Source organism: Falco peregrinus, chromosome 3, assembly GCF_023634155.1.
Source record: "Falco peregrinus isolate bFalPer1 chromosome 3, bFalPer1.pri, whole genome shotgun sequence".
Lineage (NCBI taxonomy): Eukaryota > Metazoa > Chordata > Aves > Falconiformes > Falconidae > Falco > Falco peregrinus.
In genome coordinates this window covers 15953008-15979062 of record NC_073723.1, presented here as the reverse complement: position 1 = coordinate 15979062, position 26055 = coordinate 15953008, and the positions used below count along the sequence as shown (strand labels likewise).

Sequence of the window (26055 nt, the reverse complement as noted above, 5' to 3'; positions counted from 1 at the left end):
TGATAAAGCAAATTAACTTAATGGGTAATCTATGTCTGTTTAAAGTTCCAAGACTGTAACGTTGATACTCTCTATAATGCCCACTTCTTGATTTATGCATCTGCAATAGTCATTCTTTGTTGAAAAACTTTTCTGTGCTCTGCACGCACTGATCCCTTGTGTCCCTCATACTGAAATCAGGGGGTATCAACAGTGCTTATAACTGTACAATTGTAGCTAGGCACATTCATGGAAGAGTGGGACATGTCCCTGACGAGTAAATAAAAATCTTTGGAGAAGTTTTTTAGAAGAGTCAATTAACCAGTGCACAAGGTCTCAGTCTTGTGAATAAAAATTGAACTGGAGACCTTTCCACTGGGGCTGATCAAAGAGAACAAAATACCAACAAGCAGAAAACATCAACAAGCAACCTGAGACCTGCAGGAGGTTGCCAAGAAGAAGGTCAAACTCCCTAAGGTTTCCTTGCAGGTCATGTGAGGGCATCATCCCTGAAGGGTCTGCTGTCTGCATAAACTCCCTGCACCAACTCCCCTTACATGGCACAGGGCAAATGGTGAAATGCTGCCCTATACTACCCTGCAATTTTCCTTGGTTTCTCAACGTCTTTATTGGAGTGGGCTTTGCCAAGGGATGAAAAGCCCCTCTTGACCAAACAGTTCAATTTAGGTTTTGTTCTTCCTCGTCTACACATATTTTCGGATATACCTTGAGGGAGGAAGTCTTTGGATCACGGAATAAGTTGCTTATGGCTGTTCCCAAGACACTTCTGTAAAACTGTAGTGGACATACTGCAGAAATGTGTAATCAACAGAGACTCTAGAGAAACTGTGCCACACTTTTCATCTTGATTTTTAAGAATCATTTTGCCAGAATCATCAAGCTTGGCTTTAACAACATTTACAATTAATATCATAGAGACTTTACTGTCTTAAGCATTGAACTTAATTGCATGAGAAAAGGGCTGTTAAAAGCAGTGGGTTTAGCCTTTCTGGAGTACATGAGCCTTTGTTATGCTTAAGGGAAGTAGATAAAGATGGCATTGTTTTCTATGGAAAAAATGACAATGTTCAGAATAGATGTAATTATTGTAGATGCCACTCTAGAAAATGAGAAATAGCACCCCTCATTATGATGAAGATCTCTAAGGAGAAATGCCTTCATTCTTACTTCAGTTCACAATGGACAGTCTATTTGCAGCTGTTCTTTCTTATGCATTATCGAGACTATGGCAAGTAATTTAAAAATATAGAAGGAACTGAAATGTCTAATATGTTCAAACTTGAGGCATTATGAGGTTGCCTTTTAGCTTTTACTACTTACTGCTGCAAAATATAATATGAGCTATATCAACTTTTTTTAATTTGAATTCAAGCAGTTACCATTCCTACTTATCCCATCCTTGGGTCCATATTCCATTTAGGCATCTGGTGTTCTCAAAGAGAAACAAGGCCAGATTACACACGAGGTTTTGGAGCCTCCCTTTGTTTAGCTATTGGCTATAAAACATAGCTAGAGTCTCATCCAAAATTATAGATAAACCAGTGTTTAGGAGAGTCATGACATTATAATGGTGTCTAATTAGTTGTTGACTAAGAAGTGTTATAAAGTTTGTGGCAATGTAAAAAGGAAAAAAAACTTTTTCCACACACATCTTGCAGGAAGGACATTTTATCCGATTGTTTTCTAAATACTATTGTCCAAAACAACATGAAACCATATATGTAGCACATGCATCTGTGCACATGTAGGACTGCAAGATACTGATGTTCCTTTACTGTGGTCGGAAAATAAAGTGTTTGAAGACTTAAGTACCTGAAGCCGCATTACAAAATCTTGGCACAGCTTGATGATTAACAGTCTATTGCCAGGTATCAAAGGAGATGCCTTTCTCACAAGCCAGTTGGCTATCACAATCTTAATGCCTTCTTGCCCTGTGCTCCCTGAGCTGTAGAAGGCTTATTCCAGGGCTGCCAGTTTGCATTTTCATGCTTTCCCAGTATCATGTTGGCTTCATAAACACTTAGCTCATCCTGTAGCATGCTGGGAAGTGGTGGAACCACCCTGCCTGTTTTGGCATGGCACCTGTTAACTGCTGCTGCGTTTATCTTTTAGGTGAAAAATTGTATTCTTCCATAAAATACTTACAAAGTTATTAATAAAATTATTTTTTTTAAGTAACATGATTAATCATGAAACCAAGTGCAGCTGATGCTCACACTGTATGGCATGGGTGCAATGAATCAGCTCACATGAGCACCAGTAACTTGCATGGGAGTGGGTGGGAACGTGTGTCTGGGCATAAGAGCTGCAGGGAACAAGTCTGTTCCTTGACTGCACTGGCCAGCTGCTAAATCTGCCAGGCTACATCAGGAAACAATCTCTTGACGCTGCTTTGTCATTTGAGCTATCTTTTAGCTTAGGTCATAGGAACTACACATCCCAAATTCAGTGCCTTTGTCTATACTGAGTACAAGCAATGGTTAATAATTCCAGATCCTCTGGAGTCTAACAGGATTTTTTATCTCCTGAATGAAAAGCACATTAAAATTACGTTCCGTTGTGAAACCCAACCATGTAGCAAAGACATGCAGTGAAAGCAGAAGTTACAAAAAAAATTTTATTACCTTCCCATTTTAGAATCAAATAATCAGAAAATCATTTAGGTTGGAAACGACCTTTGAGATCACCAAGTCCAACTGTTAACCCAGGACTGCCAAGGCCATCAATAATTCATGCCCCTAAGTACCGTATCTATGTGTTTTTTAAACACCTCCAGGGATGGTGATTCCACCACCTCCCTGGGCAGCCTGTTCTAATGCTTGATGACCATTGCTGTGAAGAAATTTCTCCTAATATCCAATCTAAACCTCCCCTGGCATAACTTTTTATCTGGGAGAAGAGACCAACCCCCACCTGCTTACAGCCTCCTGTCAGGTAGTTGCAGAGAGTGGTAAGGTCCCCCCATCTTGTTGACATGAACATTTAAGCTTGCAAGTGATACTGTCCAGCCCCACAGTAATCCATTATATGTGTCTAATACATGGAAAAGCAAATTCTGTAGTTTTGAAATTTTGTTTCTTCCAAATCTCATGATGATTTTTTTTAATTTATTCTTTATTAAACAATTGTAGAGAAGAAAAATATCCGTTTATATGGAAATATGACACGTATCTCAACAAAAAGCTTTGTAATGTCTTCTAGTACATTGGCTTCCATAAATGTCAGTCAGTTTGGACAGGAAGGACAGATATACCTATTGGAGACTGATTCCATAATGACATAATTTTAAGCTACTCCTTATTTTGCCAGAATAGAAAATGAGCACAAAGCAGCTCCAACAATTCAATTTTGTTCTAAAATATCAGAACGACCATATCTGTCTGTAATGTCTGTGATGCTATGCCCTGGTACACATTCACTTCTTTAGGACTGCTTTGACTCATCTGCGGTTGGATCTTCAGGTAACTGCTCCACACTGTTTCTGCTTTCTGCTCATTTAGATGTTTCTTTTTCCATTTTGTTAATTTTTTTCTGCTTCAGAAATTACCAGGCAACTTCAGCAAAATACACATTTCTCAGCAGTACTGGTTATTGCAGTTAATCACATGGAAAATTTCAAAAGCAAGCTCACGTGCCATTTGTTTTTTAGCTTTATATAACTAAATCACTGCAGATCAACAAGATGGAAAAGAGCTAGGAAGTCGTCTGTCTTGGTCAAAACAAGGAATACACCTTGTCAGAGACTGACAAGACTGCAGTACTAAACAGCACAAGATGGATAAAACTTCCCCTGGGAAGTTTCTATAAGTGGGAGTAATGATCACTTTCTGATAATTAATTCCCTTTTAATAGGCTGGTAGGTAGGTACTTAAAGACCTTAAGCCTAGTCATAAATATTAATCCAAATTTTATATCTTAATTTAAATTATCTCAGCAATGGCATCAGTGACTTGACAATGGCCAGCTTAGAATTTGTACTGCCATCATGATCAGATGGTTTAAAACCATTATCTGGACCACAGAGTCTCTCTATTACTTGTGAAGCTTGTAAGGACATTTTTAGAGTCCTCCTACAGGCAGTTCAGAGTACTCAGGAAAGTTAGTATAAACTTTCCTTAGTACCCTAAAAGTTCTGATCCTCAACAAGAAAGAAAAATCAGCTTCAAATGAATAAGTACATTCAGAGCTCAGGAAAGGTACTAGCGTGACGAATTGAGAACCTGGAGTTCTTTATTTAAACAGAGATGACTGTACTGCAGACCAGCTGGCAGAAGTGTCTCATCACTGTAGGGGGCTGAAACTGTTTCGTTCCCCTTAGTCATTTCACCTTTGTCTGCCTCCCTCAGTCAGCAAGCGTTGCTAGTCAGTGGCAGCTGTGATAATGCCTCTTTTTCTTTTCTTTTCTTTTTTTTTTTTTTTTTTTTTTTAATTCTTTATTAGACACCTTTCTCTTTAGCAAGGAGCTGAGAACGCAGGAGGCACAGGCCACCAAAACCTGATCGATAAACTATCAGTCCCATTCACTATCAACCAGCACAGAATCTGAACAGCCTGGTTTAGAGATCAAAAAACCCACAACACAGATTTTCTGAAAGTAGTTTGATCACTAATGAATCCAAAAGCCATCGACTAGAGAGGGGAAGAAGAGGTTTCCTTCTCACCAATTTCTTCCAAGGAGAGCTCCCATGCCTGAAGTCCTGACACTCTTTGGGATTGTTTTTCCCCTGTATAAATTGCAGTTCAGGGCCTGATTCCCATCTCTGTAGCACTGGCTGTAAATCTCATTATTCTATTCAAGTCCATGTGACTACTCCAGATTTGCAAGGAATGGGAGAGAAAGCGGAGGATTACTTTTATCTTGGTTTTACCTTAGATTTCTACTTGAAAACAAACTGTGGGGGTTATGCTGCAATGATAAGAAACAAACATCCGCAAACCTGAAGGAATAACATCTAAAATCTGACAACTAAAATGTTGTGTTTTCTACTGCAAGTGGGTTAAGCAGATGGGGTGTTTTGAGACAAGAAGATACAGAAAATTCCTGTGCTGGTCCTATGATGTGCTTCCTGGTACTTACAAAATCATAAGTGCACGTAAATATTGCTTCCTCCCCACCCCACGTAAGGAGGAAAAGTCTGTTAATGGACTTAGGAGACCTGCTACTTTCTACTACTAAAACCTACTACTAGAGAGGCCACCTACTGAATCACAATTCGGGTATGGATCATGAAGAGCAATGTAAAGCTTGCATGTTCCCTCACTTCTTTGATTAAGCAGTATGTTATACTTTGTGTTTGGTCCTCTAAGTACCGAAGGAGCAACACTGTGAACAAATTTCCATTGGGATCACTGTTCTTTAAAGAAAGGTACCAAGATGAAATAAAGTCTGGATAACTCTGAAACCTTTCTGAGCATCTCACATTTCACAGGTTGTTTCCTATTAAAAAAGGGAAAAAAAAAAAAAAAGGAAAAAAAAAGCTGACTAAAATGCGATATCTAACCAGAGGTTCACACAGAATTTTTAATTGTGAAGTTATTGTTTGCCCTTTAAAAATAAAGCCTCAGTTATTGTGATCATAATTTTTAATGTATGAAGCATTTAAAACTACTTTTAAAATGAAAAAAGAAAGTCATGTGAACTCTAAAATTCAGATTATTCTTTTTTAAACCAAATCTGCACTTTATCCTCATACCAATTTAGAGAGATTTTCATATTCCTAGCACCAATATATATATCTATAAAAAAATTACTTTATAGTATTTAACCCTCTTAAAGTGTCCTTTCCAATCCCAGTACAATCTGCTCTTACTTTAGAGGTTGCAAAGTACTGAATAGTTGATTAAAATCTAGATCTGTAAAATTTTGATGAAATCTACACAACATTTAAGCTTTTTTTATTATTTATTATTTAAAAAAAGAGTTAATCGATCTGCAGAGAGCTTAAAGTTGTGGAAAATAGAGGCAAGTGTGAAAAAAATCCTCTGGAAATAGAGGTAGACAGGAAACAAATGGTCAAAAAATAGTTTTCTAATGGAAAAAGAGATTAAGAGAGGATTACAGTTTTCCCACAGATAACAGACAGGAGAAAATAAATATGCCAACAATAGAGTGAAGACTAAGGGGTGTCTTATTCTAGAGCCCTGAGACCCCCACTGGAAAAAAAGAATGTGTGTTCATACCCAGAAAACAAAACAATTCTCTTCTCACCTGCACAAATGGTTCTTTAGGGTGGTTGAGCTCAAATTCTCTGTGGAAATTGAATGAAATAATATCCAAATTGTTTTAACTTTCAAAATGAGCTTCAATTGAATTGAATCTCCTATGGGTGATTCTCCTATGGAGTGGAGTGGAGGAGTGGAATCTCCTATGAGAAAGAGGTTAGCTGAAAAGTAGGTGTCCAGTAAGCGAGCGCGAGGACTTGCAGGGAGGAATTGTCTGCTAGGATGTTCTTAGACAGGACTCTTCTCATCAGACCATTTAATGAAGAAAACCAAACCAAACTTGTAATTATGCCTGGAGATACCTGCCTTCGTATCACCTTGATGGGAAGCATCCCCAGAAGCCCAGTAGACTGGGTACGATGCCAGCCTGGACCTTCTCGCCTGAGTACTCTTTGCAAGACTAGAGGCAGGCAGTGGCTGTTCCCCACCAACTCTTAATTGCTCCTTCTTCTACCTTTCACCTCTTTTTCCTTTGCCGGTGTGCTAGACACCCAAGAAAATATTCTTAAGACTTAGGGAAGACACAGAGAAGGAGTTTTATTTCCATGTAAGAGAACCTTCCCTTGGTGGAATTTGAAACGATGCCTGCAGAGAAAGGGGTCTGCCTGCTAAAGGGTTAATGCATTGTAGCTTTAGTACCTTTTAGCACTAGGTAACCCCAATGAAATTGCACAAATGTAGTGCTAAAGTAGAAGAATCTCTATTTGACTTCTCAGAGCTTAAAACCCAGAGGTTTCCTTTCTGAGTTGAGTGTAGTCCCTCCCAAGGGCTTAGCGCAGCAGTGGCAGTGCAGCTTTGCTGGTGAGCTCTGTGCACCAGGTAGGGAGTTTTCTTTTCATGAGCAATGCAGCACCCGCTACAGTGAGAACAAGTACAAACACCTTGCCAGGGGATGAGTATAAGCATCACACAGACCTGGACTGATTTCACTTATCAACTCAAACAACTACAGAGAAGACTTCTTTCACAAGATACCATCAGATGCTCTAAATCTACCAGAAATAACGTAAATAAAATGTTTCAGAGAGAAATAAAATGTTTCAGAGAGACTTTATCTAATTCTTTAAAAAAAAAAAAACAAAAAAAAAAACAAAAAAACCTAGTCCAATCCACAGGTTATTAGTGTTAGTATCATACTGTGTAACAAAGTTGCTTAGCTTGAAAGCAGCCTCCCACCCATATTTCCCTATTGCTTAATTCAGACTTCATCAGTCTCAGTGGTCTAGAGAGGTCTTGGATGGAGAGCAGAAGTGTGGCCATGACATAGAAATTTCTTAATTATGAGTAAAATTACTTTTCTATGAATAGCCGTACTGTAATGTGATCTTATTACAAGATAAGAAGTAAGCACTGGACTGTTTTTTAAAGTCATTTAGCTACTTAAATTCTGTGATGTTCCCTTCCTAGACATTTTAAGGATCCATTTCCAGCTTCAGTCATAAGAAATTTTGTAAGTCAAATATTAACCTCCTTGCATAATTGTTTTCAGCTATGTATATCTTGCAATATGTATGTGTGGTAGAGGAAAAGGCAGAGCAACAAAGTTACCTGAGAGACTCTACAATTATAAATGGTAGTATTTGAGCATTTAAAATGTTAGACAAATTTCAAGCAAATATGAATTACTGGAGAAAGAGGAGGTAAGGACACCAGAAATACATTGTAAATTCAGTTCTTCATAAAGTCGTCATTTCAATGTGTCTGGATTTAATATGTCATTCCTGTAAAACTTGGGGATTTTGTATGATGATCAATAGAAATGAAAATTAAATTTAATGCAGGTTCCTACTCTTCATTAAGGCAATTTCACAGCATTTTTGCAATGAAGGAAATTACATACTAATTGTTTTTGAAAGTTTTGCAGTAGCTAATTAAAGAAGTAAGTTATACTTTCTATTTTCATTGCCCAGATATAACAAAAGGAGGATCACCTGCTGTGTCCTTAGAACAAAATCAAGGTAAAAAGGAAGACAGTGTTTTTGAAGTGGTTATTAACAAAGTACAGCACTGTATGTTAACTTTTTTGAAACTCCCAGATGTCAAATCAAAATATTGATCCAAAATTTCAAACACGCAGTGGAAAGTGATGATATCATTGGAATGAAAGGGACTTAAATGTGAGAATCTCATATTTTTTTTTATTCATATTTACAGGGTGTTGAAAACAAAACTGCAGGGCATTTTATGGCTACAGTTTTTGGTTGGTTAACTGTGTATCTTAAAGACAAGCAGCTAACTACAATTCATTAGAAAATATTTTAATAATATTTTCATATCTATTTATATTCTGAATAATATATTCATATAGATGAAAATATATTAATTAGAAAAATATAAATTAATTATTTGATCAATAACTGGTAAACTGAGACTCTTTTTATGACACATTATTTTGTGTGTGCTACCTTCTCTAGCTTGCTTCTCCAGAATGTCTACCTTTCTATACTGTTTTCCTGGTAGTCACCAGCAGTGAAGTCTCATTTAACTAAGCCAAGCTCTGAAATGTCTTAGCTCTTCACCAAAATTCTAATTTTGTAGTGAAAACTGGGAAAGAAATAGACACAGATGTTCCCCCAGTTTCACAGAGTGCTGGGATTTCTAAATGGTGACACACATATAATACCATACAGTTAAGTGCACAAACATCATTAGCAATGACTGCTGGAGTAATTCTCCTTTGTATCCACAGTACTGTTCATTTTATTAATAGAGTAATTAGAGTTAGAAAATTCATTGTAATTGAAAATGCTAATATGTACTTGTTAACAACCCCAGGTGCTTACAAATAATAAAAAAATAATTAAAAACTCAGATACGTGGTGAATTAGTCCCTTTTGAAAATACAACTCAAACTGTCTGAAATACTTCTGAAAATTTTACTCAAAAGTCTTGTTGAGAGTAAACGGTGGTGGGGGAGGAAGGATCAAAAAGCTGTAGGAGCCTAAATGTACAGAGTTTTTGAAACATGGAAACTGGAAATTAAGTCATTTAATAGCTTTGAAAAACTTTGCCCGGGCTCCTTAAAGTCTTTTCCATCATAAAGGTCTGCACTTCACCCTCTTCCTTCCTGAGCGGTAAGTGAATGAATTGCAATTACCGTAAAAGCTGAACTTATACCTGAGGATATTTTCTGTGGACAATGAACCAACGGAGTTAATACAGATTTACGGAGACAATGCATGGCACGCAGGCATGTCTGCACAGCAAAACGGCTTTGACTGTCAAATCAGAAAACCTCACTGCAATACTGAAACAGAGCAAGGAGTCCTTAAACTCTGAAAACCTCACAAAAGGAAGAGAGCACTGAAAAATAACATTTGGCAAACAAACTATCTCACCTAACTGTCCAAATTTCAGCTCAGAGTAGCACAACCAACAACAAAAACAATGTTTTTCACCTCTGGTGGGATTTTGGTGGTTTCACTTTGTATTTTCATCACACTTAACAGAAAAGTATGATGGCAAATGAACAAATGAAACTGCTTTCACTGAAAAAAATTCAGCTTGTCTATATGAAATTTATCAGGATGTACAGAACAATCTCTTGCTTGTCACTACAAGACAGAAGCTGATACAATAAAAACTTTGTATTTGTATTCCAGAAAATCTGCAAATATTAAGGGATTCCTAAAAATCTCTGAAATGCAAAGAGATTCCTACTTATCAGTATTATTGTTCCCTTGCACAGCTCCACATCTGATGGCACCTCTTGTTTGTCTCTAAAACATAGATTATAAAATGTTTGGCTTGCAATTGGGTGACTTCCCATGACTGGCTTTTTTAGGCATTACACAATACTGAATAATGACAGCAATAGCATTTAGAGTTATTAGAATGACAGATGATTGGAGATGACAAATCTAAAGGATACCAGGAATTTGGAAGGGCCATTTTGAGAGTACAGAAACTTGCTTTCTTAGTTTTAACAATACATGGTAATGAACTGAAGTATATCTGAAGCATTTATATAACCTTTAAAATTACAAAAAATTGGATTCTTATTCTGCAATTACTTATTGAAGAACATACCACCCCATGGTTTTAACTCATGTTTTTTCTTACTTTAATTTTACTGGTCTTCTGATTTAAACAAAGGACAAAACCAGACCCTATGGGACCTATCCGGCAAGCTGTCATACCTCCTATGCTGCATCACATGTATGACCTGTCAATACAATTACCCATTGTAATTAATTATTATTTTCAGTTTAAGAAGTAGAAGCTGTGTGGGGTGGAAACAAAACTTGAGAGAGATTTTAATTACATCACCCATTTATATAAAAAGTAGCAGTACCATCACTGAAAGCCACAAAAAGCTTGACCCTGCTGTAAGAAACCTTAAGTTTAGACAGCTTATGAGAAGTGGAGGAGAAACAAATCAGAATGGAACAGAATTTGGAATTTCTGAAAGTATTGCTTGGGAGAATTACACAAATAAGTATTCCTCTATGTTCTCTTCACATATGTAGCTCCTTAGCCATATTTTTAGAACTTTTCAGAAGCCACATCACAATATTGGTCTGCACACACTTCCCTACCCCCCCCGCCCTTCATAAACCAGAACTATTTTCTAGAAAGTCACAGAGTGAAGTTATTAAACTTCATCATGATTTAATCCTTACTTTTTAAAATGTGATATGCATTAACAGGTAATATGATTTTTACATTCATGTCAACTACAGATCTCCTGTATCATGAAATACATGACTTCAAGACAGAAAAATGTTAGCAGTCCCTGAATTACTGCCTGTGGATACTGATCAAGTGAACATGAACAAGATGCTCAGGAAAAGCAGTCACCTAAAATGTGACATTGCCAGTCTTCTTAAAGAAGGTATGTTTAGAAACTGCTTAAATAAGCCACTACTTCAGAAGCAAAGGGAAAGAATAAAAGACTGAGGGAAACAGGCTCTCCATTCCTCAAGACATTCTAGTATTGGAATATTTTGTCATTGTCCCAAATATAAACAAAAAGCTGAAATGTATGTTACATGTATTTAGAGAGAGAGAGAGAGAGAGTTGTGGTAATAACACAGTTTCAGAGTTCCAACAAATTAAATCAGATGTATTTCAAAATGTTTTGTTCCTAAATTTTGGGTTACTTTATCATTGAATTGAGATCTTTCATTTGGTGTCTTGATGTCTGTATTTTTATGTGGCCTGAATTTTCCTTTTCCTTGGCCTGAATACCTTTTCTCTTATGCATTTCCAGTCATACGATGCCTATGACACACTACACTGGTTATAGGGGAGTCTCAGCCGCAGTGAGGTAACTCTCCAGGAAGCTCTGCCTTCAGGGGACAGCACAGCTCTGAAGCCTTGCAAGGCACTGGGCCAAGACAAAATGTGCAGTTCAACATTGACTGATTAAAAACAAATATTTCAGTCCCAACTCCTACTTCCCCCCACCACCAAAAAAAAATAAATGTCTGACTTCTTAAACCCCATCCAAATGCAATCATTCCGTCTTCATTTTCTGAATAGGAGATAAAATTTCATCAACATTGAATTTCTCAAAAAAAGGAGTTGTCTGTAGAAATTTAATTTCTCATGACAGAATAAATTAATTCTAACGGACAATTCTCAGAATCATCTGGAATGGGAATCTTTTGCTAGCTTATTATTAAGATTTTTACAACAAACTCTAGAAAACAATGATCAAAGTAAAACTTACAAAATATTAGTTTATAAAAGATTGGACAAGAAGAAAAATGTAAAAAACCTCTAAACTCATAAAACCCCACCAAACATAAAAATGTGCTTCTAGACTTAAAATGAGAATAGAGCATCCTTGATAGCATCCCTCAAAGCCTCTGCAGTCAGCAATGGCTGGAGAGATGTGCTGGCATAGGTAACTCGCATTACTCAGCACAGTCATGCATTCATACTGAGTCATTAGTCAGTAGAGCCTAGAATGGGACACCTTGCTAGATCTCTGTATAAAAGTATGGCTTTCAAGAAGTAAATGAAATAAAATTGAGAAGCAATATACACATCTATGCAACAGGACAAAATGGATTGGCTAAATTCATTTGAAAATGAAATAGTGTAATGTATACTTTCTATATAGAGAGAGAGATATACACACACATACATACTGGTTGTATTTTGATCTTAATGCAAGTTTTTAAACAGTGAGTGAACCTTCTGATATTCCAGTGTGAATGCAACATATGTATAGCATGCTACATCTCATTTCTGCTCCCTTGGTACAAAACAATAAGCAGCAAACTTCTTTTTATTCAGTGCCTGTTATTTTGGATTGGGCAAGATGATCTATCTAAGAGCAGCCATGCCCGCTCAGATCAAAAGTTCACCTAACTCAGTATGCTGTTGCAGACAGTGGCCAAAAGGAGATTTATAGGGAGGACTTTAAGAACAGAGAAAGCATCTAGTGATGCTTCCCTGCAGTGGCCTTCCAGTTCCAAAAATTCACCTGTGACCCAGAGGTGACACTTTAGTATCTTCTCTGCCTAGATAGAGTTCACGTCCATGAACTTGCTTCATGTCCACCTGACTGAAACAAGTTTTAGTATCCACAACATTCTAAAGCATGAAGTTCCCCAGCTTAACTCCTCTTGTGTTAAAGAACCATTTTTAAACACCTGCCAGTTGCTGTTTCATTTGATGGCCCCTTCTTGTATGGGAAAGGGCAATGAACAGCCATTCTCTATTAATCCCATTTCCCAGCAACAATCTTTAAGATGTCATATCAGTTTGATACACACCAGTAAAATAACAGCATGCAACTCATTTAAGCTGCACAAATCAGATGGCATCACATTGGAGTCAGTGAGACTACAAAAGCCTGGCCTTGTCCAATTATCAATTGCAGTTAATACAAAAATCAGATTGTTTCTCCAATACCTGTCGCTGATTTTCTGTCTCTAGTCTCAGTCTGGCTTCGACACATCTTCTGGTCTCCAGGAAGGCTTGACGTTGTGCTCTGTCTGATAGGTAGCTAATGAAGATTCCTGCGGTGTTCATACACATAAATAACACTGCCTGAGCCGCTATCTGCAATGAACAACAAAACAGGATTTGATCAGAAATAAGAAACAAAAATACCTGTTTGGGGAAGGCTGGGGGGGGGGGGGGAGAGGGAGAGGGGGTGGGAGGAGAGAGAATGAGACTGCTCTGCAGTCATGTCGGCTGTAAAAATAACAGGAACGTTTGCATAGAAGAATCTCTTGGATCTTAATTAGAGGCATCAAACGTGTAAAATTCTCTCTGCCTTGAGGAAGAAATATACAGTGTTTGGGGGCATTAAACTCTAGTTGAACCACAAATGATGTTTCCAAGAACTGACTCACAGGGCTTTAGTCAGGAATGATTACAAACATAATTAACAATTTGTTTTTGCACTGCCTCTTCTGTAAAAACAACTTTGTGATTTGTTCCATGGCTTAGTTTGAGAAGAAAGCCAGCTTAAGGAAAACAGAGTGTCAGTTAGCTAAGAATTAATATCAGTGATAAAAGGTATTCTGTTCTTATTAACCAAATTAAATTAATTCATTTTCAGCTGATGCCAAAGCACAAGCTTGCAGAATCTGAATCCTGAACCTTTCTACAGGGGAAGCTGAAAGGATACCCACGTTCTTGCATAGCAGGTGCTGTGTACACAGACCTTCACTAAGGCCTATGTAAGACCTGCACTCTTTTTCCTCACAGAAGATGCATCAAGGCTTTTTCCTTTGCAATATGAACATAAAAGAGCCAAATGGGAGTGCGGTCCCGGGGCAGCATAAATTTCAGTGGCTTACTGCTCTTTCATTGATACCTCTGTGCTCTGTATGTTTGTACAGCAGGGCACATCAACACCATGGCAGTGAGGATTGCTGGGGAAACGAAGTAAGACACAATATTTGCCTGCACTAGAGACCTGCAGTTTCAGCAGCTTTATGCAGCACCTCACCCCTGTTATGGGTTGAGAATTCATGTGAACCTTGCTCAGTTTCCACTTCACCTTGCCTTTTCTTAAAGTTGTGAGAGGGTCAAGAGTCCAAAGGTTGTTAATATTCCTCAAATGCAGCGTGCAGGGCCAACTCACTCTGACTGCTACCTTAGCTAGGGAACCACCGGGGCACAGTGAACCAGCTGAAAGACTGCAAACCTCAGCTCCCATCTTCCTGCCAAGGTCCAGTCACAGCCACTGTGCTGATGAGGTCCCACTGGGTGGACCTGCCTTGCAGGATCACACCTTGCTCCCAGTGGCAGACCAGCTGTGGAGTGGGAGGGGGCTACAGTACCCTGTGGCCACATCGCCTGCCCAGCAAAGCTGCCCAGGCTCTGACAGCTATGGACCATAATGCTATGGGTGATAGCTACAGGATCAAAACAGCATCAGAAAAGCCACATCAGGTCAGATCGAGCGTTTGTCATTGGGGATGCTGTCTCTGACTGCAGAAAACAGAGAGCACCCAGGCAGAAGAACAAGGATAAAACAGTAGATACAAGTACAAGAATAAAGCAAGCATTCAGTGATGTTTTGTCAAAAGTCTTGAATGCTCCAGTAATCTGTGGTTGTGGAACATTGTGGGCTAGAGGTTGCATTTTTGTAGTATTATCTGATAGTCTTCCTAAAATCGAAGTGTTTCTTGTCCTAGTAGTAGAGAGAAAACATTGATCAAAACTCCATAATCTCATTGTGATGACTCGCCTCAGATCTGCAGGTCTTGCTCCTCACATTCACGTGGGTTTCAAAGTAAGATTTGATATCAAATCAAATGCATCTGGCAGAAACTTCAGCTTTATATATTCCCGTACAGGGAATTTATTTACAATTTATATGCCATGATTAAATAAGAATGCATATCCTGGCTCCAGCTGAAGTTTTGTTTAACCTTTGCCAGTAATAGATGTCTAGGTAAAGTCTGTGAGATACAGGGCATGATTAGCATGACCCTTGCATCTTCCTGGCTTCCAGGATCCTGTGGTTTACAGCAGCTCTGAGCTGGAGGTGGCACACTCTATCTGGCTGCTTAACTTTTCCTGATACCTTGTTGAAGTTAATTGTACCTTTGGCCTCTATGGCATTCAGTGACAAAGATTTCTACAATTTAATTAGGCACTTTGTGATAAAAATGTTTCCTTTTGTTTGCTTTAATTCACAGCCTTATCATTTCTTGGAGCGCCACATCATGCTTATAAACAGTGACTAATTCCTAAATTATCTTCCTCTTACCATTCTGGATTTTACTGACTTATAGCATTACCCCTTCCTTTTATTTTTTTTAAAGGGAGGAATTTGAGGCTATTTAGTCTCACTGCATCTGTCCCTATTCCTCCTCTATGCTTACTGCTTTTTCCGTTATCTACCTCACTCTGTTTTACTGGAGACAGGTTGCCCCAGACCAGCCAGATTCCCCCAGACACCTTCTGCCTTTCCTCCAAGGTAAAATGGAGAATGCAGTAATTCAGCCCATGAGGTAACTCCTTTACTAAGAGGGGTATGACGGGCTGACATAAAACCAGGTCAGAATTAGGTTGTTCAGCAGGACAACTGAAATCAGCTGCGAGTGGCTGGAGGAGTTAATATTTCATCCCTTTTTGACTGCCTTGAAGATAATCAATGCTTACACACAAGGAAAGCTAGAGTATAGGGTGAAAAAAATAAAAGCCTTCCACAATGTCTGAAATGTGCATTTCAACAGTGAAATCAGTGGCAGGATGCTCTCGTTTGCTTGCACATTGAATTGCAAGTTCCTCATGAGCCCAGCTCAGTCACCCTTCTCTGCTAATACTCAGGACTAGTGCCACTCACTTCAGCAGATCTCCTTAGAGCAAATGCAGTAGAATTTGGCCTTCAATTAGATTTCACAAGCACATAATTTGATTTGGACAAAGGGAATTATGGAAAACATGTTACAGGTAAAACAACAGCTTACTCAGAGGCAGAATCTGCTTTTCTTACACATAGTAGTTTGATTGAAACCAATTTAAAGAGTAAAGCACTATGCCTTGCAAGGATACTAATCTGTGGCTCTTGTTAATAAAGGAGTAAAAAAGAACTGAGTCTTTCATTGCCACTTCTTCTTCCTACAGCTTACTGTGGCCAATTCCTTAAGTCTTGTAGGATTTTCTACTGCTTATCAGGGCCACAAGCCAGGGCAGACTGATTTTGTAAGACATACACAGTTTCATAGCTTTTTGACTGACTTGCAGATAATCAGTGCTCACACAGTAGGACAGATGAGGTATAACATGAAAAAAAGAAAATATTTCCACAGGATTTATAAGCTTTTCAGTCCATTTGTACCTTGCACAACACTCAAATAAGCAACTATAGCAGAGACAGCAAGTGATCTTAAAAAGTCATGAGTGATAGTCTCGGTGTTAAATAGGGCTCTGGGGAGGTCTGCTTCTCAAATATTTAAAAAATGCAAACAAGAAGGCACCCATCACCATGCTGCTTGGGAATATCTGTGTAACAGGATCAGCACTGTCCCTGCTGAACCTGCAGTTGCACATAATCACATAACAGGATGAACAGAGCTAAAGAAACTTACTGGTCAAGATCATGCTGGTAGTCAGAAGCAGCTGTTAAAATTTTTACTCCAAAACTCTGCTTCCCATATTTTTCACAGGGGGTGATTAAGATTTCACAGAGAAATCACTTGTGAATTAAATTTACATTTATAAAGTGTCTTTTATACAGGCATCTCGGAGCCTTTTGCAAAATCAATATGAAAACTAGCCAAAACCAAAGGCAAAGAAAGGAGAGGATGCAGGTCAGATGAGAAAGCCAAGTTTAAAATTGACTTTACACATTGATTCAAATAATGTAATTTTTATCTGTTACTCATTGTATAAAAATGGCTTTGCTAAGACAGCTAAATCCAAGATAACATTTTGAGTTGATTTGGGAACCACCAGATCTCAGACAATTAAACAATTAAAAGGCACTGGACATAGCTGGTCAGGAAGCAGTATCAATCAAAGTAGGTACAGTATAGTAATGGAACAGAACAGGAAAAGGAAAATACATTGAAAAAATGGTAAAGCAGCTCACAAGTCTGTTGTGAAGTGGTAGGCGGATCAGCCACAGACAGCTTTCAAGACAGGATTGCGTGTAGTTCAGGAAACAGGAAATTCAGAAGGATACAGGTGAGTTACTGAGAACAGAGCTGGGCTAAGGATAACAACAATTTGTAGACATTTCTGCTATTAAGAGAACCTAATTGAGTTTGCCTTGATTTGGAGTTTATACAGAATCCTGTGAGTCTGTGAACAACTGGGAGTGAGGTAAAGAAGGGTTTGCAAATGCCAGAAGTTTCTAAAACTTCAAAAATCATAATTGAAGTGTGTTTCAATTTTGCCATGAATTTCCTTTTTGAAAACATGTGATTGTCCATCAGGGAATATAAAGCCGTAAGGCCAGCTGTAGAGTCTCCTGATTCAATGCTTTCTAAGACCTACCATTAATAGATGTTTAAGGACTGTATAGTGACTGACCAAATTTAGTGCTTCCAAAAAGCCCATAACCTGAGGAAAATGAACACTTAGGAGTGGTTGACAAACCCAACAGACTGGAAATATGTTGATTGATAGCTAGTCCTAAAAGACAGTAATTGCCGCAGACAATCTTCATCATGAATAGTTGAACCAACAGTAGCATACATTCATATGGAAAGCACAGTGGAGGTGGAAGAGAGAAAGCTGAAAACGTTTTGAAATAATTCTGAAGTCCAGGAGGACACTGAACTTGTGTGTTACTACCTCAATTGCAGAAAGAAACCCTAGTGTGTCCTGCAGAAATAAACCTATTGTTAACTTCTTCAGCAGGTACATTTTTTTCTGCTGCGTAGAAACAGAGCAGTGCTGGGGCTGATAGCACTAAAACACATCTGAAAAATAAAGAAATGGTTTTCAATGTCATCTTCAGTTGGACATTCTCAAGGCACATCAGTCCTAAAAAACAGAAACTTCATTAATTACTGAAATGTTCCTGTGGGAAATTATTTAGTTCTTTTCCTATTTTGCTTTCTAGTTTTGGATTGGCTTCAACAATGGATTAGAGTAGTTTTGTCTGTTTGGGGAAAACTGGGAAAGTAAAGCTGTTGTGCTTCTTCTTTAAGAGTGTTTTTAGCATGTGCCACATAAAGAACTGGTTGCTATGGTAATTATTATTGGTTAATTAGGTTTGGAGAAGCATTTTGATTCATCATTAGTTTAACTAAAAATAGCAGCTTGCCACAAGGTTGTTTTTGTAACTAAAATGTCTGAGAAACCCCATTGCCCTCTTTCCCTGCCCCGTCACTCCCTTACTGTGGTTACTTTGAGGGAAAATAACTTATGCTCTTATAAGAACTGATCACCAGGAATGAACTGAGGGTTACATGAGAAGTGTGGTATTTGAGACCAAAATGTTCTACTTTGTATAGAATAGGAACATCTGGCGGCACAGACTCTACCACTCTCTCACTGCTGAGCTGCAGCAAGCCTCTGCCTCCAGCTGAGACCATGATTTTATGAATCAAAGCTCCTGGCAAAGACACCAGTAAGTACCTGTATCTGTACTGCCTCTTGCCTACCTTGATCCCTTAGCACAGCTTCCCCTTCGTCTTGCCAGATCAGTTATTTGTGGGACCATACTGTGAACTGTATCACGGAACCTGGCCAACTTAAAAAACAAACATTTGGTGTTGGCAGTGATTTTCCTATCTGGAGCAGTCGTCTGATTGAGTTCACAGCACAGCCTCCGCAGGGAGAGGAAACACGTGAAAATTCATAGCTGTCACTGCTGCCAACTCATTAAACTGAAATCATTGCTGCCTCATTGTTAAATCACCTTGTAAGGAGTTTTTTATTCCCCAGGTTCACTCCTGACTTCTCCTGGGTCTAACTGCTAAATGCAAAAGACCACGATAGAGGGGTTTTTTTTGTTTTTGTTTCAGATTGTCAGTGCTTCTTCATCACCATTTATTGGAAAGCAACTTGTCTCAGAAAGATGCCCAAACTGCTGCCAAGACTTTCCAGAAAGCTTTTCTGTCCCTGATCCTCTATATTGTCCAATGCATAAGTACAACAGCTGTTTAACTCTTACTCACAGCTCGAGTGAGTACTAACTCTTTTATCTGATCTACATATACATAGTTCACTGAAAGACAGGAATATACAATACAGATGAGAGGACAGGGATAGAGAAAGGTATTGCTTATTCATGGCAAATTTAGTCAAGCACAGATTGAGATGGTTAAGAGCATTGTTTACCCCACCTACCCCTGATTTGATAAATGTGAAAGGAGCCATTTTTATCAGTGTCACCTCTTGATTTTGTATTTAGAACCCAGTTTGTGGTTCAGCTGTGCACAGCTCCCATGGGAACATTGGTTAATTCTTCAAAAACTCAGATCTTATTTATGCCTCTGGGAGAGCTGAGATCTTCTGAGTCTGGTCTTGCTGTTTCCAAGGCAGGTGTTAGAGGACTTCACTATGTACTTAGGGACACAGGCTGGCCTTTAATGTGTGTGAAAACTGCAGCCTGCAAAGCATGTTGGCCCTATTAAAACAGAGGGTGTATCCCAAAGAGTTACTAGATTACCCTCAATGAGAGTAACTGGTCTCAGACACGGTTGTCTCCATCCTGTTGGAGAATATCCTAACATGCCTATTGTTCCTGCACTGACAATGATTTAGAAAACAAAGACCATTTTCCCTCTGAACAATGACACGTTTGCATAAAATCAATTGTTCTAGTTCAAGACAGAATTGAGAAATATGCATCTTTAATATTCCGAACAGGAGTTTAATTTGCTGTTAGAAAAATAGCTATTTCCTTCTTGCTCGTCCTCTCATTGAATCCATCAGAAATGTAGAAAATTGAATGTCTGATTAAGTTGTTCATAGGCAGCTCAACCCATACAGTTTGGTAAGTCAGCTATCACCTGTGGCAAGACTTCTGCAATGTGGTGTGGTACAAAAGATCTTTCAGGAAAATCGTATCATATCACATCAGACACATAAGGCTTGACACTTGAGTGATGCACAGAAGCAGTCAAGCAAATACATAACCCTGATAGTGCCATCAAGCAGCCCCAAAAGGCAAATAAGTTTCAGTGCATCTCTAAATCCCCTTGAGTTTGCCTGAAAATTAGGATTCCGGAATAATCTTACTTTTAAAAAAAGAATAATTTATCTATTCTGGGACTTTGGATAACTTTTTTTTGGTGCTTTTCTTTTTATAGATGTTAAAATGACTAGACATGTCTGGGACAATGTCAGTAGAAGGGTCATAGCCCGTGCATTCAGTTGAATGAACAGAGAGGGTCTTCAATTTTTAGTAAGTGTTTTCCATTGCTACAGGGTACTCTGCTCAACTCTCCGACCCTCATCTAGGAACTGATCCTGAACTCCACAATGAAATCCGGTGATCACATCTCCCGCGCGCTGAGCAGCACAGCACGCTTGTCATCATTCTGCACACAGGATGCTATATTACAGATACCTGAAATGTTCCTATTTAGAAAGATCTAAGCTATGCTTTGATGAGAAAATACCTCTCTATTCAGTATTTTCTGTGTGCTGCTTAGGCACCTTCTTCCTCTTCTCTGAGACAGCTGCATTGCAGGGTAATTACAAGGAGAAATCTAAAGCCAAACCTTCCAGATGTCATTATTTTATTGTCCAAAAATGTCACCTCATTTGGTATGTTTAAGTAAATGTAAAAGGCTCAGACAGGAATCTATTTTCTTCTCCAAATATATGTACCCTTGAAACCATAGTATATGTACTAAGCAATTACTTTAAATTACCTGTGCTGTCTAACCAGGACCAGATCCTTTAACAACCCACAAAAAACATCAAAAAACCAAGGCACAATACAAATGCCTGCACAACTGAGAACACACTGGAAGCAGCCCATGGCAGTTAGGGTGGGTTAGGAAATGAAGCGATGGTATTCCCCTGGTCACCACTCAGAAGGGAGCTGTGTGGTTTCCTTTTCTGAACTTTGTACGAGTCTGAATATTTCAGACTCGTGAAGCTCTCAGTCTGACACTAAAATTTTGCCTACATTTCTTCAGTGCAGAAGTTGATCTCCCCTACAAGCTGCACATTTACTGTTCAAAACAAAATACCAAAATAATTACATTCAATAGAAGCCACATTCCATTTAAGGCCACTAAAGAAATAAATTACTCCTAATAAAAATTACAGCATCTATACAAAGTTTTACAAGAAATAAATCTGAAAAGGGGAAGCATCCACACAACATCCTAGATATTAAGAATTAAAAATAACTCGGGGGGAGGGTGGTGGTGGTTATGAAGCAACCCTTACCAAATTCTATTTTTTCCCCTTGAATTACATATGTGGATATCTGAATTGTAAACAACTGTCTTCCAATTCAGATGTACCAGTATTTGGGGATCAGGTGATAGACATTATAAATAACTTCTCAGTGACAAAAAAATCCAGCTGATACCTAGTCTGGAAATGTCTGAGAACACCACTGAGTCTTAAGGTGATCCTGGACACCCTAAAACTAGGACCTCTAAAGTGAAAGTCACTTTTGGAAATTTTCCTCAAATTATCTCAGTAGTTCTGCCTCAGTTGATGCAAGATAGCCAAGGCAGAAGAACTCCTAGTACTTCCCTTCACAGATTATAAAACTGATTAGGAGTAGTGGTAGGAAAAGAAAATAAAATCATCTAAGCTGCTCTGCAGCATTGGAAAGAGTTTAACTACATTTTAAGGAAAACAAAACTAAGCAGTCTGCATTTCTGTTAAGTAAGTTTGGGGTGGTGTTCTGCACAGCTGTTTTTATTGCTCTAGATAATGGCTCTTATTCGAAGCTGAAAGTCAAAACTGAGTGAGCAATAATTACGTTTGTGGGGCTGACAGCAGTTCATCTTTTCTGACACACTTCATTGCTGTTTTCATCTGATCAAATGTATGCATGTCCTAGCAATTACCTGCAGTATGGACTCTGTGTCTCTTCCCAATGGAGCTGGCAATCGTTGTGCCTTCTGTACAAGCAACCCCGCTCTGGTGCACTCTGCAGAGTTGTAACAACAGACTACACAAGAGAAGCTTTTCATTTTTCTTCCTAGCTATGTTAAGCCAGGCCATGTGTGTTTTCCTCTGAATTATCAAGCTGTGGCCACAGGTAGAATAAAGAGGCAAGATTTTGCCAATCATTTTCCCCTTTTGGTGTCACAATGGAAAAAGAAAGAAATAGCAAAACATAATGATCTTAAATTACTCTCGGACTCTTTATGAAGAAATAAAGGCAGCCTTATGAAAGCCATGCCAGCCTGGGTGAGAGTGAGACTAATATCTTTTAAAAAGTGAATTGGTTTAACTATAATACTGAAAATACTAATAATGAAAAAGACATGAGAAATATAATAGTGTTAAGTGTCCTTTTCCAAACAACCCTTGTCCTTCCAAGCCTGCTTCTACTCCAGTGGGAAGCTAGCTCTACTGATCAGCTGTTTGTGTTAATCACTTTTACCTGCTGGCAAACAAACAAATCCCCCACAGCTATTCTTGTTTTAAACTATTCACCCCAAAAAAGCCAAAACAGCACTGGAAACAAAGGCTCTTTACACTTTATTATCAGCATTTTTAACTAAAGGCTAATGGCAAGGCGAAGTTTTTCCCACAGTCGCACCTGTAAGTGGCTGTCATTTTGCACAGGTGTCGTTACAGATGGAGCTTGCCCATTGAATTTGCAGATGATTGATGTGTGAGCCGACAAGAATAGGCTTACAGTTCCCAGAACAAGCTGTAGGTTTGCTAACCCAGAAATATTATGGAAAATAGCTCCTCTTTCCAAATTTACCATTATGGCTACTCTGCTTCCATTTTAAATTATTTTTGGAAAAGTGACCTTAAAACCCCAATTAAAGCAATTTGCTATTCCCTGTTTATTTTTCCCTTCATCATCTCCTTTTTTTTGTTGACTATGAGGATACCCTGAAAACCAAGAAAAGAGAGAACACAGCAATACCATTTTTAGAGTCCTTTACTAGCAAAACATAAAAAAAATCAATAAAAAACCTGAACACCTACTTTCTCAGCTACCCCTGATGCCAACGCTGGACTCATGGCTCCTGAAGGCCTTCCCTTACTTTGGAGAAATCTTGGGTAGCTTACAGGTAGTGGATAGCAGTCTGACTCCAGTGTACACAGAATTTCAGGCATCCTACACTGAGAACTGATACGACCTTGGGAGACTGCAGGAAACGGTAAGCCCATGAAGGTATGGATGAACCTGCAAGAAAAAGTTTGGGATGGTTGGGGAAGGGGCAATAGGGCCCAGGAGTCTTCATCCTCCAGAGCTGAGCTGCACGCAGCTTAGGCACAGTGGAAGACATGAATCACTCAAGGTTAAAAGGGAATTTTATTAGTAACTATCTAACATTACTCAATATTCTCTTTCAGTCTGCTTTATCTCAACTTTTTTAAACTCTCAGTTAGGTACTATGCTGGAGAGAAAACAGGGAAGGGATGTGGAAGCAAGTGGAAATGTACCAGAGAAAAGCCATGAGAGGTTACACGTTCCAGACCAGCTGGATTAAAACTTTATCTCAGAGAGTTAGGCGAGGACAAACGTTTTCCTTTGTGAAACCTGTGGGTGTTGTTTTGCTATTAGTCATGGTGAATGCTTCAGTGTGGTGAGCTAGAAGAAGTCAGACTAACATCAAAAGTACAGAGAGTGCTGTGGGAAAAAGTTGATTCAGTCCTTTGGCTGGCAGAATACGCCACCAACAAATAACGAAGGATTAGGTTTCTTCTGCCCCTTTGCTAGCAGAGGAGGCATATAGCGCAGGATTCATTCTGCATTGACACTGGTGTGACCTAGGACTAATACCTTTGAAAGCAGTGGCTTATTCTGGTATAAAACAAGGATGAGATTAACATCAAACCCTGATATTTACCGTGGGCCAAATTCTCCTTGCTTGACAATACAAGCCATGTCTTTGTTTTCACTGCTTGTGTAAGCATGAGAAATGGAAACTGGACTGTTCATGGAATATTAAATAAATGATACAAGACAAAACAACCGCTGTCTCTGATGTTGAATAATGAATCCTGCTGATACCAGTGAGAGCTGCTGGAGACTATTAAATCTTGATTGACATAAACTAACAAGAGAAGGCCCCCAGATAGTTTACATCAGGATAACCGTGTATAGGTTCATACAGGGTCTGAGGCAATGCACAGACATGAATGCTGTCCACATTTTTGCAGTTCGGGTTGTTTAAAGACACCCATTCAGGGGCAAGGTCAGTCTTAACCTGCTCATACAGAAGCTCATTGGCTTCAAAGAGAAATTTTCCTGGGCAGAGCAGTGTTTGGTCTTAGTGATTATTTAGCTCACGTACCTCCTATTTAGATCAAGGTAGTAGTGGTCAGGATACATAAACATTGCTCTCTTAGTACTCAGCAGAGGAGTGCTTGCAAAGAAATTGTGTGTGGCCTTGGACATGCTGGGGTACGAACACCAAGGCTGACAACGTTGTGGTTTATGGCACAAAAAACATCCCAGAATTTAAGTCAAGAATTAGCTGACAAGGTGGATTGCTTACTGGAATTTCAGGCAGGGGAGAGAACATTACTTCTGAGCCTCAAAAAAGAAAACCAAAGACAATCAGTTTTATAAACTGATTTCCCAGTTGGCTGATGTTTTCTGAAAGCCAGACAGCACCAATAGTTAAATCTGTGAAACGGTTCAAGGAGAAAGGACACAGTTAATGACAGGCTGAGACATTTTAGTGTTTAATGCTTGAGCCAAACCCTATGCTGTTTGATGGAGATACACCTGCTGGCTCCGACAGCTTTTCAAGCAGTTTCCTCCAACAATCTTAGTTTGTTAGCTATCAGTACTCAAGTGAAATGAAGCATTTCAGATAGCCTAGGGAATTGCTTATGTCTCCTTCTTGATAACAGTTTGAAAGGATAAAATCAGTTCTTAGAGCTTAAGTTCTGCCTCCCAACCAGTTAGCATTGACCAAGTATACCCTTTCCAAGGCATGTACAAATGCTTCAAACTGCAAAAAATTAGAATTTCTGTTCCTAAAGGAAAATAAGACTCCAGCCAGGCCCCACTGCTCAAGTTCTTTTCTTTTTGTTTAGATAGTGCAAGGCTGAAAGCAATTAAAACCATGACTATAGATGGCACTACAAACATGGCAGTTGCGGATATAGAGCTGACATCTGATGGCCAACACTGTACAGTAACCACATGTGTAAGCTGGATTAAATTCTGCGTAAAAACAAGAAAAAGCTCAAATGACTTCTTCACGTTGCCCTCCTTGTGAACATCCACATCCATTTGTTAAAGGCAGCTTGATTAATCATTACGTGAGCATAAAACTAACGTGCTTTTGCAACAAGCACACAATATACCTGTATCATAAATAACTCTTGTCATACATTCTGGCCTGCCTTCCTGTCTTCTGACATGTTACTATGTATTATTTCTGCAAACAGTTTGTAAAAAAGACAAAACCTCTAAGTCATGCCAATTATTCTTTTTTTAAGGAGAAAAAATGTTAATAAAAAAGTAGAACCAGTCAGACTAAATACCTCATGATGATATTTAAAAAAAGAAATACATAAATTTGGGAACAGTGTCTGGAGACAGGCAATACAAATCTGGAAAAGCACAAAAGTTTTAACAAATTTCTTTAATGAGAACCAAAAAGTGTGTGTATTTTAAAATTGTCAGTTCTTAGCAGATATATAAAACCTTCACATTTTTTTCTCTTTCTCTAATTAGTAGCAAAGATGCGCAACTACTGCATTTCTGGGCAGCTCAGACTTGTATGTGTACAGCTGCCTTTCTTAGACCGGTACAAATCTGGTGGCATCCAAAAGAGAAAA

The 26055-nt window shown here is 38.7% G+C and overlaps 1 protein-coding gene across 2 annotated transcripts in view; it reads right to left on the bottom strand.

Annotated features, from left to right (window-relative positions):
- The window catches only part of ADCY8 (adenylate cyclase 8), a 131990-nt gene that overhangs the window by 87024 nt on the left and 18911 nt on the right, over positions 1-26055 (bottom strand). For both annotated transcript variants that reach the window (XM_013302353.3, XM_027792417.2), the window contains exon 2: positions 13090-13239. In XM_013302353.3, the coding sequence (XP_013157807.1) occupies positions 13090-13239 (150 nt within the window). The remainder of the gene's footprint in view (positions 1-13089; positions 13240-26055) is intronic.